At 38.1% G+C, this 13,013-nt stretch overlaps 1 protein-coding gene across 6 annotated transcripts in view; it reads left to right on the top strand.

The window, feature by feature from the left end:
* The window catches only part of CCSER2 (coiled-coil serine rich protein 2), a 150,986-nt gene that overhangs the window by 96,118 nt on the left and 41,855 nt on the right, over positions 1-13,013 (top strand). For all 6 annotated transcript variants that reach the window (XM_036769604.1, XM_036769607.1, XM_036769605.1 and 3 more), the window contains 2 exons: positions 6,060-6,146; positions 7,368-7,454. In XM_036769604.1, the coding sequence (XP_036625499.1) occupies positions 6,060-6,146; positions 7,368-7,454 (174 nt within the window). The remainder of the gene's footprint in view (positions 1-6,059; positions 6,147-7,367; positions 7,455-13,013) is intronic.

Here is a 13,013-nt window from a genome sequence, read left to right as displayed (position 1 = left end):
CAATGCAAATTCAATCAATGCAAATTATTGATTGGGCCCAGAAATCCTGTTGAAACAACAGGGAAGCTTCTAAGATACTTAGAACTAAATGACAAAGTATAGTTAAGTGATGTTAGTGGTATTCTAGTATTTCAAACTCAAGGTTACTGACAATTTCTCGAATGAACTTTGTACTTCACATTTACATCTGCAATTAATGTGTTGATTTTCCTTTCTTATGAAGCTTGGACATTCCAAGTCTTTTGAGATTGTTGTTGTCTTTTCTGTGTTCCATGAAAAGTAAACTTTTTATTGGTCATTTTATTATCAGAACTATTCATTTAAGCTAGAGAGATATTTTTCTAAAAGACTACCTATTCCTATCATGCAGAATATTCATAATGGCAAATATGTCTTTGGAAATATTCCGTATTAAATATTACTAGGGTGGGTAGGAGGATAACTGAAACTTTGTTGAAATTGTGCCAGAGATGCATTTCATATTAAAGTGCTTTGTTTTCAGTTGATTTACTATTTTGAAAATGGTAGAACATTTTAAGTGTTCCCTGCCCCAGACATACTATATCAGGAATATGCAATTATAAAAATGAAATTTATATTATTACAGACATTTTTGCAATGTAAGTTTCTTGAGAGCAGTATTTTGTTTTTGTTTTTATCATTTTACTGTAGCACCTAGAATAGGTCCTTGCAACACATAGTAGGTAGATGATTAAAAAATACTTGTTGAATTGAATTATTTTAAATATCATTAATATAATGCATTCAATTCTAGTTTTATTCATTATCCTATGGGATTAGTTTTACTTGACAGGTGTGATAGTTCTTTTATTTTTGAGGACTAGCATTAGTGACTGAGATATTATATTAATTTATCATCTTCCCATAGACATTTGATTGCTGTGAGGGGTGACTGTTTTCAAATGATATTGAAGCAGGCATCAATGAAATCCTAGCTAAATACAGTTTCAAATAGCACTGGTAACTATAAACTAGGATTACATATTTACGTTCTCGCTTCCAACCCACATTTATACCATAAAATCTAGAACTTACATATTATAGTTTCCTCAGAAAAGAGGGAAAAAAATGAGTTTTTTTCTAGATGACTGCTAAAACATAAGAAATATTCCTAATCTTGTTACCTTAATAATAGTATACATAAAACTCCAATACAACCAACATTTATTGAGTACTTATTAGATGCAAGGCACATTAGACTAAAGTCTCTGTCTTTAAGGAGCTTAAAGTCTTGAGAACAACCCCATCTCAAAAGCCATCTTAAAGGTACCATTCCTCTCTGTTGATATCTGACAGATTCTTAGGCATGGGGTGCCTTATTTTTGTATAGTTTTTATTTTTTTTTTACAATATTTTCATGTACATTTTCATTCTAGACTCCTAACATCCCTAAGAATTACATAGGTTTGTGTCATATCCCCATTTTTTCAAATTAAGACCTGAGGTATGGAGAGCTTAAGTGATTTGCCCAAGGTTATACCGGTAGTTTAGGAAGAGAACTTAGCTAGTCTTCTAATTCCAAGATAGGTGCATTTTCATCTAATGACAAAACACAGCCTCTTGATGAGACTTCTGACCCTCTTCCTCCCCCAGGCATATTTCTAGATTGATTCCAGATGATTACTGACCTATGATATTTCATTGGTGTAGGATTCTCAGTATGGGAAAACTCCCTTTGTCAATGGAGATCAAAAAAAATTGTACATTTTATAGCCTTAGAGAGTTTCCCCCAGTGCTGAGGGGTAGGTTAAGCACCTTGCCTAGGGTCAAAGATGTTCTGTAACAGCTGTTTCTGCAGTAGCAAAGAATTGGAAACTACAGAGATGCCCGTTATTTGGGGAATGGTGGAACAGGTTATGGTATATGAATGTGATGGAATATATTGTGCTGTAAGAAATGATAAAGAGGATGGTTTCCGAAAAGCCTGGGAAGACTCACACGAACTGATACAGACTGAAGTGGGCAGAACCAGGAGAATAATTCAGACAATAACAACAATATTATAAGGATGGTCAGCTTTGAAAGGCTTGGGAACTCTGATCAATACAGTCACCAGCAGTGATTCCAAAGGACTCATGATGAAACATGCTAACCACCTCCAAATGGAGAGCCAGTGAACTCCAGAGTTCAGATCACCTATCTCACAGGGTTGTTGTAAGGATCAAATGAGATAGCATCTTTTTAAAGTCTTTTTACAAACCTTAAAATGCTATATAAATGCTGCTACTGTTTTTGTCATCATCACCATCATTGTTACAGTACAACATTCCTCAGAATGGAGATGGGAGCTTGAGGGAGGAATATTAGAAAAGGATGACAGTGCCTAAGAGAATCCCTTTTAAAATTGTCACATCAGTAACTGAAAGTGGTTTCTTGATTTTGTAATGAAAATTACTGATTCTGGGAACAGAACCGGATTCCAGAACTAGTTCTGGAAGCTTATGATTATGTTTAAAATATATGCCTATTCCATAGTCTAGAGGGTTTTAGAGTAGTTCTACCACATGGCTTGATATGTTATCTATATTAGTAATTTAATTTTGTTATGTATTTTCACACAACATATTAAGAAATCTTTTCTTCACCCCTTTTCCACTACATAGATGAGAGTCATTTTCTTGGAAAAGAGAAGATAAATATGTTAAATTTTTATGAAACATAATAATATAAAGACTCAAGAAAAATAAATTTAGTTATGGTACAGCTTTTAGAATCAAAATTGTGTAGATATTTGACATTTATTAAACAAAATATCCTGGAAATGTCAGATTAAAAGTGAACCAGTAAAATTCATTAGTTTTCTTCCAAGATGTTATAGACGCCCTAAAAACCATGTGGGCATATGTCTGCCCATACAGATATTTCCAAGACCACTGGAATGATATTAACATTCCGTGTGTGGGTTTCAGATTGCTTCATGTCCTCTTTCAATGATAAATTTAAAAGTCACGAATAAATTCAAGGGCCACTCTGAAGAAACAGCTATAGTGATTGTGAAATTCTGGTTGACTCAATTCTGAATTCCACAGATGAAAACTTGACTGTATGGATTCAGTGCCAGAAAGTCTAAAAGCCTCTTCTGTGTGATTGCCACTGTCGTGCCTGGAATGCAGTGCCCTCATTGTGGGCAGGGCAGGGCCACCACATTATTTGTCAAATTGCAGAAAGGTAGCTGCAGTTCAGAGTACCACTGTTGGCAGTGTTTCTTAGCATTCACAATGTGAAATTAGTTTCTCTTTAGCAGAGTCTTAAGAATTTCTACCATTGCGGTGGTAGGTACTGTTTTTGTACCAAGTCTTTCCTTGCTATGCCCTAATTAAGGAATGTTTACGGTAGGACTTGTGTATTAGAAAAATAGAAATTCCATCCAATTTCAAATCCAGAAAACCCCAACACCTACAAAGAAAATTTGGCTAGACATTGGAGCCAGAAAACAATAATTAGCTGCAGACTATTTCCAAAAGTCAGTTATCCAGCCGCTTTACCTATCCAAAGCACGGATCAAGAAATAAATAGGAAAGGCCTTTGCTCCCCTCACACAGGTCACAGAATCTTGACACTAGAATATGAGTACTTTATTTTGGGAGGGAAGTCCTCACTCCAAGTCGAAGGGTGCCAAACTAGAAGGGAATGTGGTGATTGCTAGAGGCAATCCTTCTGAAATAAAATTAATCAACTTATCCCGGAAAAAAAGGGTGGGAGTGGGAGCAATACTTGGACAAAAATATCAAATGGAGATGTAAGAAGTCAACTAGAAGACAGGGACCATTTCAGCAAGCAGCTTTAATTGGACCTGAGATATCAACATAGATTCTTATGTATCAAAAATGATTATGAGGCTTCAAAAATGTTTGGACATGTAGAGAGGATGTAACATTGAGTTTTTTAGAAAATAATTTTTGTTTAAAAAAAGTCATTTTCTAACCTTAAAAGATAAATGTCTCCTTACTATAATACTTAATATCTAGCATTATAACCAACATTTCTGATAAGTGTAACAAAAGTTAATGTGGCTATTAGCTTTTTTCATGGTTAATTCAGTGTGACATTTTTGACTTCCTTTAAGAGTGCTGTACCTGGAGTCAGGAGAGACCTATTTCAAATGCTAGATGGTCTCTAAAATCCTTTCCAACTCTAAATCCTATGATTATGATTAAATTTCTGCACATTGCATATGTGCCTGCCCTAGCAGAGTAGCTAGTCTTTATATATGGAAGTCTACTTTGTAAACCAGTGGCTCATTTTTGAAGAAATAAGCAGGAACCATTACTTCTTATTTCAGATCTTCACACATTAATTGACAGGAGTCAATTAATACAAAAAGGCCTACTAAAGTATTGTGGAACACCCTGTAATGGGAAGATCCCTAGGTTTGGCATCTGAAACTCTGGGTATGAACCTTTGCTCCGCCACTTACTACCTGGGGCTTTTCTGGGTCTCAGTTTCTTCTGCTGTGAGATGAACAGGTTGGATTGGATCAGGTGCTCACCAAAACTTTTTATTAGTTCTTTGTCCTCTGGTTGTAGGATCCTGTACTCCTTAAGTTAGGTGCACTTCACTATTGATCAATTATAAAATTTAAAAGTAGTTATTAGTGAGTTTTCTAAATTAATGGTTTTCTTAAAGGTGATAAAAATAGAATGAAAGATATCTTTGCTGTGACACTTGGCCATTATTGTCTGCTCAAGGAAAGCAATAGAAAAGTATTATAGAAATGGCCCAGACATCTTTCTGAATTGTCTGGGTTTATGTATATGAGGATTCTGTTTCAATGATAGACAGTTGGGGGTATGTTCTGAATTATTAGGAGCATATGCCTGGAATTAACCATAAATAATACTCGGTCATTCTTTCTGCATGGTAGGTCTTTAACTATTCTAAATGTTTCATTTTATCAAAATTGTAGGAAGTAGAGCACTAGAAACTTCCCTCTTGTTAACTGTCCTTTAAATAATTAGCAGTTTAACTCCTATTACAGTTTTGATCACTCAGTAGTTGCTCTATAAATTCTTAATTAATGAAGAAATAACATTTTATTTCTTTTCATAATAACAGAATTATTTAAAAATGAAAAGAAAATAACTTAAACTTGTACCTCTTCCCTAGTCTTAACTCAGTAAATAGAATTATGCTTAGAATTTAGATTGAAGTTTCTTGAGTTCTAACTTATTGTTATTAAATGCGTTGAGTGCCATTGACATTGTATTCATTTGTAGTTAATTATGTTTTATATTATAAATTATGTTTTGATTTCATCAGTGAGTCGAACTGTTAAGAATAGAGGAAGTTTAAAATATTATAGGCAAATTCACTCATTAGACACTATGCGGTGTTAGCCCCAGGCAAAACAAAATTGTGCATTATAGTTAAGGAAATCCTTATTTTTTCTTACCAAGCTTTTGGTGCCTTTCATCCTCAAGATGTAGGGCCATTCCTGTTCCTTATGAAGAAGAGCCCCACCCATGTTCTGGCCTGCTCCTTTTGACTTCCTTCAATCCTTTATTGGGCCCCATTCGCCTCAGCACCCTGCCTTTGGTTTGGCTAGGTCAGGAATAAATGGCTAGGCCTGCTGTCTTGGTGTCAGTAAATATACTGATGTGAGGCAATTGATAACACCACTCTTGCTAACATAGTGAGATATTAGGTATTAAAAGTTGAAATTACCTTGTTTTAAGATCAGTGTCTGTATATTAGTATACTTGTCTTCCTACTCAGGTTCCACTACCCACAAAGGGGGCATTGAGAAGAACATTGAGGAGAACTTCACCTTTATAGTCACATCCTTGATCATTCAAGGAAACTTCTCTTTGTTCTTGTAGATGACTTCCTTTCTCCTTGACTTATTTGGGGGCATTTTTATTGCTCATTCCATCAGGGCATGGGAAGTGGAAGCAAGTGAAATTGTTCTCTTTTGCTATATATTGGCTGCTCTGTTTTAAAGATGAGAACCTTGTGAAATAGTTGGCTGAAAGGAAGTTTTAGGTTTACTTATGAATTTCATTAGTGCTTGTTTTTTGATTATCTTTTCTCTTGGACAGAATGATGGGAATGGCTCACAAGATGTTCAGCTGTCATTGCCGTCAAGTCCAGAACCAGAACCAGAGGTTGGGGATCAGATATATAAGGTACAGTGAGTAGGATAGTTCTATTTGTTTTAATTTGTCATTGTAATCACAGAATTGGGAGAGGCCTCAGAAGGCCTTGTAATCTATTCTGAACAAGAATCCCTGACATGTAGTTGTCCAGCCTTTGCTTTAACATTTCCCCTGAGGGCAGATCCATTATCTTATGAAACTACTACCCATTGAAGCTTTGCTCCTTCATAACTTATTCTGCCCTCTGGTATCAAGCAGAACAAATTGTACCCTTTTTCCATATGTCAAGATACTTAGAGACAGCAGAGCATAATACTCCTCCCCCCACCCCAACAGTCCTGTTCCCCAACCTTCAGCCCATCCTCAGATAGCAAGATCTCAGGGGGCTTCACCATTTTGTTTTCCTTGTTCTGAATGCTCTTCAACTTATCAGTGTCCTTTCTGAAATGTTCCCAGAATGGAATGCAGTACTACAGATGTAGTCTGATAAGGGCAGAGGACAGGGAGAGACATATGTCCTCAGCCCTGGGAACACTCTGACTCCTTAATGCAGCCCAAATGATGCCATGGTAGTGTTGATGGCTGTCATGTGACAATATTGACTTACTGAGCTTGCAGGCCTTTAAAACCCCCCACTTTTTTTTCAGATTAACTCTTGACTAGATATGCTTTCTCTTCTTGTACTTGAGAAGTTTTTTTTTCCAATTCCAAGAAGTTTTTTTAGGTTTGTTTTTTTTTTTCCCTATTCCTGAAGGAGACCAAAGAAGCCAAACTAAAATTCATTCTTGTTTACAAGTGTTTGATCTTCATAAATGTAAAATTGAATTTATTTATTTATAAATTATGTTTTTTAAAAGATAGGAGCAGATGTATTCAAGTAATACTTTAGTTGTCAGTTTTGATTTCTTCAGTCAATTACACAGCCTTATTATTAAAGAAATATGCTATAGGTTATTGCATAAATGTATCAGTTTCTTAGTGTCTCAAAGGGATTTTTTTAGTCTATCACAGATCATTTAGTTTCTGTGTGGATTGGATACTGTCATATGGAAAGAAGCTGTGGGTTCAAGTCCTGTCTCTGACATGTTCTTCTTCTGGCCTTGCAGAGAACAAGGCCCTGACCTGCACAGGTAGAGGGAATTTCCTGACCTGGAATGTTTCCTAGACAGAGGAGATCTCAGGCCTTGTGTTTCTCCCTGAAGCTCCTTCCCAGAGAATTTCATGTTTCCTTTTCCTTATTTTCTGTATCAGAATGAAGATCTGTTAAATGAGATAAAACTTCTTAAAGAAGAATTAAAGAAGAAGGATGAAAAAATCCAGCAGTTGGAGCAACAGCTCGTAAGTGTAACTGTGTATTTTCACAGAAACCTTTCCACCAGGCAACACATTTTCCTAATTCCCTTGATGTTGTGTTGGGTCAGGTGTCTTTCATTTTATATTTTACAGTGTTGGGAACCATCATGCTGAATGGCACTGTATTTACGACCTTTAAATCTGAAATTTTTGTTACCTGAAGTCACATGAGCAAATGTCTCTATTTTCAAAAAGGGGAAGAAGGCAGGGTCTTCATACTATAATTCACTTTTTTATCAAGAACAGTTGTGTCTATTCTCATTTCCTTTGGGGGCAGGCAGCATTACCAGACAGGTAGATTAGGACACTTTCATATAGAGTATACCTGGTTTTCAGTAAAGAATTTGACAAGGTCTTTGTATCATGGTGGATAAGATGAAGAAATATAGACTAGATGACAATATGGATAGGTGGTTTTAGAAACCATTGAATGACCAGAGTCAAAGAGTGGTTAATTAATCTGAATCAGCCTGAAAGGGATGCCTTGGAGGTGTGCCCCACAGTACTCTTACCTGTTCTGTTCAGTATTTTTTTCAGAAACTGAGATGCAGATGTAAACAAAATACTTACTTTTTAAAAGGTCCATAATTAGCAATTTTTGCAACTGGGGCAAGTAGCACAAAAAACACACTTTGAAATATGTTGAGGAGTCTGTAAAAGGGTGTGGAGAAAAAAGAACTCATTTGAGGCATAGTCATTAGGAAAAGAAAGATGCTATAGGATAGTTTTCAATTTAACTCATTCTTGCTAATGAAATTCTAAGTTTTGCTGCTGAAGAACTGAAACTGCTATCAGTTTAAATTTCAGTATCCTGGGTCAAAGACCTAGTTACCCTACCCTACTCATGGCTCTGCAAAATATCTACTATATTGGGTGATAGAATCAGGATGCAAAAAGATCTTGGTAGGCTAAAATGATCACACATACTTAGTAAGGTGAAACTGATACTGTTAAATCTAAAATCCTTTCCTTGGGTTTAAAAAAATCAAATACAGATGGGGAAGTTATGACTAGACAGCAACTCATGGCTAAAGGTAAAAAAGACACATAAGGTTGAGTGATACCACTTTACCTTTCCATCTTTTGCTTATGCTACATTCTCCAGTTGATGCATTAGAGAATGTCCAGAGAAAGGTGATCAGTCTAGCAAGAGGACTAATTATCATGCCTTATAAGCAATGATAGCAGGAACACACTTAATGAGGGATATGCTAGTTCTTTCCAGGTATTTAAAGGGCTCTTGTATGGTTTATTCTACTTGGCTCCAGAGGACAGAGATGGTAGCAGTGGGTATATATAAAGAAAAATTTCCTCATAATCAGAGCTTTCCATAAGTGGCATGGGCTATTTCTGGAGGTGTTTAGTTCACTTGGAAGTCTTCAAGCAAAGGATGGGTCACTATTTGTGGGAGTTATTGTTGAAAGGGTTCTTGTTGAGGTGTGAGTTAAGACTCAGCCATGTGTTGGTAAATGTTTAACAACCTGATCTGGAGAAAAGAAATGTGTAAAGGACACATCTGAAAGTTTAATCTGCATCATTAACATTTTGTCCATCAGTTCCTTAAGTCTGGACCAGGGGTTGGCAAATTTCAGGCCTCTGGGCCAAACCCACCCCTGTTTTTGGAGGGCCTACAAGCTAAGGGTGGTTTTAATTTTTTTTCAAAGGGTAAAATCTTTTTTATTATTTATTTAATATTTTTAGTTTTCAGCATTGATTTCCACAAGATTTTGAATTACAAATTTTCTCCCCATTTCTACCCTCCCCTCCACTCCAAGATGGCATATATTCTGATTGCCCCATTCCCCAGTCAGCCCTCCCTTCTGTCACCCCACTCCCCACCATCCCCTTTTCCCTTACTTTCTTGTAGGGCAAGACAGATTTCTGTTCTCCATTACCTGTATATCTTATTTCCCAGTAGCATGTAAAAACTTTTTTTTTGAACATCTATTTTTAAAACTTTGAGTTCCAAATTCTCTCACCTCTTCCCTCCCCACCCACCCTCTCTAAGAAGGTAAGCAATTCAACACAGGCCACACATGTATCATTATGTAAAACCCCTCCACAGTACTCATGTTGTGAAAGACTAACTGTATTTTGCTCCCTCCTGTCTTGTCCCCCTTTATTCAATTTTCTCCCTTGACCCTATCCCTTTTTGAAAGTGTTTGCTTTTGATTACCTCCTCCATCTATCTGCCCTCCCTTCTATTGTCCCCCCTTTTTTATCCCTTTCCTCCTCCTTTCCTGTGGGGTAAGATACCCAATTGAGTGTGTATGTTATCCCCTCCTCAAGTCAGATATGATGAGAGCAAGATTCATTCATTCCCCCTCACCTGCCCCCTCTTCCCTTCCAATAGAACTGCTTTTTCTTGCCACTTTTATATGAGATAATTTACCCCATTCTATCTCTTCCTTTCTCCCTCTCTCAATATATTCCTTTCTCATCCCTTAATTTGATTTTATTTTTTTAGATATCATCCCTTCATATTCAACTCACCCTGTCTATATATATATTCAACTGCCCTCTGTCTATATACATACTTTGTCATAAGCTTAAGGGGCTGTGCTGCTATTTTCAGAGCTACTTCTACGCAACAAGCTCTGCCACACTAGCACTCCTTTTCCCCCAAGAACCACCAACCAGGTTTACAGCCCAGATCCATGCAGGGCAAAGCAGGCTTTGGACTCCCGCTCTAATCTGCTACTTAATTCCTCCCACCAGGTGGGCCAGAGGCAACTGCAGCTGTAGCTGTGGAATCAGCCTCAGAGCTGTACCACCTCCGCCGCCCCTGGGCAGTGGCCAACCGCGAACTCCTTTCACTCTGTCTCAGCAGCTTTTCCCACTAACCTTCTCTGATGTGTTTGGTGTTTGTGGGTTGAGAAGTCTGGTAACTGCCACAGCTTACTGATTCAGGGCTCTACGCCTGTTCCACCTGGCTCCTGGTTGGTCCTGGCGTGGCCCATACTGGGCTGTGTTCCATTCCACTCCCAGCTCTGTGCGATAGACCCTTCCCAGCCACCATCCAGGCTGTCCTGGGCTGGAGCCCTGCTTCCCTTTGCTATTTCATGAGTTTTGTAGCTCTAGAATTTGTTCAGAGCCATTTTTTATAGGTGTTGGAGGGACTTGGCGGGGGGGGGGGAGCTTAAGCAAGTTCCTGCTTCCCAGCCACCATCTTGGCTCCGCCCCCAGTTTTCATTTTTTAGTAAAGTCTTACTGTATCTAAAAATGTGAAAACCATTCTTAGTTCATGGCCTTACAAATACAGTTCTCAGAGATTTGGTACTCAGGCCATAGTTGACTGCTGGTTCAAGCTGGTTCCAGCATACCCTGGACTAAATGACCCTGGAAAGCTCCCTTTCACTTCTTCGGTGTTTATGGTTTTATAATTTAGCTCTCAGAAGGCTCTGGCTCATTACTAGGTATTGTACAAGTAGGCAAAGCCCTGTTTTCTTCTTAATTGGATGTGATAGTATTTGTTGACTATAGAAATTATGTGTTAAAGTCACTTACTGAGTTATCAGTTGTGTTAGGAAATAGATCTAGGATTAAAGACTGACTTGAGGAGTCACCCAGTACCCAAACAGGAATCTTTTGTACAAAGTCATTGAGAAAGGATCATCCCAAACTTTGTTTGGATATCTCTCTTGAGGAGAAACCCACTCCTCCCAAGGCATTTCTTCTGCTTTTGGACAGAGTTCGTCCTAAGGAGCCTGGCTGCTTTTATTTCTGGCTCTTTTCTGCCCAGGCCAAACAGAACAAGTATGATTCCTCTTCCACATAAAGAGCCTTACATCGACTTGAAGATGGCCATTGTGCCATGCCACTCTGTCCTTCTAGTCTTAGCTCTGACTGCTCCCTCTGTCTACTCCATAGTCTGTCTTTTCACCAGGCTAAATATCCCCATTTCCCTTACTTGACCTCATCTTCATGATGTTGGAGTCCTCTGTTATCGTGGTTCCCTTCCTCTGCACACTCCGACTTACTGGTGTTCTTATGTTGTAGTGGACGGAGTGCTGAGCCTGGAGTCAGGCAGGCTGGAGTTTAAGATCCAACCTCAGATATTTCCTAGTTGTGTGTCCCTGGGCAAGTCATTTAACATCTATCTTCCTTAGTTTCCTCAGCTGTAAAAGTGGGGATTATAATAGTACCTACCTCCCAGAGTTGTTGTGAGGGTCAAATGAAATCACAAGTGCTTAGTGCCTGGCACATAGTAGGTAATAAATATTTTTCCCCTTGTCTTCCTTCTTGCTAGAAATATATCATTTACAGCTGAACACAGTATTCCAGAAGTGATCTGGCCAGGGCCGAGTGGAGTAGGACTATAACACTTCCATAGTCTTGGATATTCTCATTGAAGCTTAATGTCACATTGGCCTTTTTGGCCATAGTGCCATTCTATATGACACTTTTATATTATAATTATATTTATTTTGTGCTTATATGCAGAATTATATTTAATTTGCATTTAACTCAGACCAGCACCTAACTAGAAAATGAAGCTACCATACCACAGAGAAAGATCTTTTTTATACCCACAGTGCCCGGCAACACCAGTAGGTGCTTAATAAATGCTCAGTTGGAGCCAAATATATAGGAACACAAGCCATTCCCCAATTGAGAAATGGTCAAAGGATATGAACAGGCAGTTTTCAGAAGAAGAAATTAAAGCTATCTATAAGCATATGAAAAAATGCTCTGGATCACTACTGATTAGAGAAATGCAAATCAAAACAACTCTTAGATACCACATCTCTCCTGTCAGATTGGCTAAAATAACAAAACAGGAAAATGATAAATGCTGGAAAGGATGTGGGGAAATTGGAACATTGTTGCATTGCTGGTGGAGTTGTGAGCTGATCCAGCCATTTTGGAGAGCAGTTTGGAACTATGCCCAAAGGGCTATAAAAATGTTCATACCCTTTGACCCAGCAATACCACTTCTAGGGTTGTATCCCAAAGAAATCACACAAGCGGGAAAAGGACCCATATGTGCAAGGATATTTATAGCGGCTCTTTTTGTGGTAGCCAAGAATTGGAAATCAAAGGGATGCCCATCAATTGGGGAATGGCTGAACAAGCTGTGGTATATGAAGGTGATAGAATACTATTGTGCCATAAGAAACGGGGATGATGCAGACTTCGTAACAACCTGGAAAAACCTACACGACATAATGCTGAGTGAGGGGAGCAGAGCCAGGAGAACATTGTACACAACCACAGATATATGGATTCCGTGAGGACCAACCCTGACATACTTCGCTCTTCTCAGCAACGTAAGGTGCAAGGACAACTCCAGGGGACTCACGATGGAGAATGCTATCTTCATCCAGAGAAAGAACTATGAAGGTTGAATGCAGATTGAGGCATACTTCATGCTCGCCTATTTTGCTTCTCTTTTGTTTTTGTTTTTGGGTTTTTTTTTTTTGGTTCTGTTTCTTCTTTCTCATGATTCATTCCATTGGTCATAATTCTTCTCCACAACTTGACTAGTGTATAAATTAATTCAATGCGAAGTTATACATGGTAGTTATATGAGATTCCATGCCG

This window comes from Trichosurus vulpecula, chromosome 8 (genome assembly GCF_011100635.1).
Source record: "Trichosurus vulpecula isolate mTriVul1 chromosome 8, mTriVul1.pri, whole genome shotgun sequence".
NCBI lineage: Eukaryota > Metazoa > Chordata > Mammalia > Diprotodontia > Phalangeridae > Trichosurus > Trichosurus vulpecula.
The sequence above is the reverse complement of the archived record's forward strand: the minus strand, read 5'-3'. Positions and strand labels throughout refer to the sequence as shown.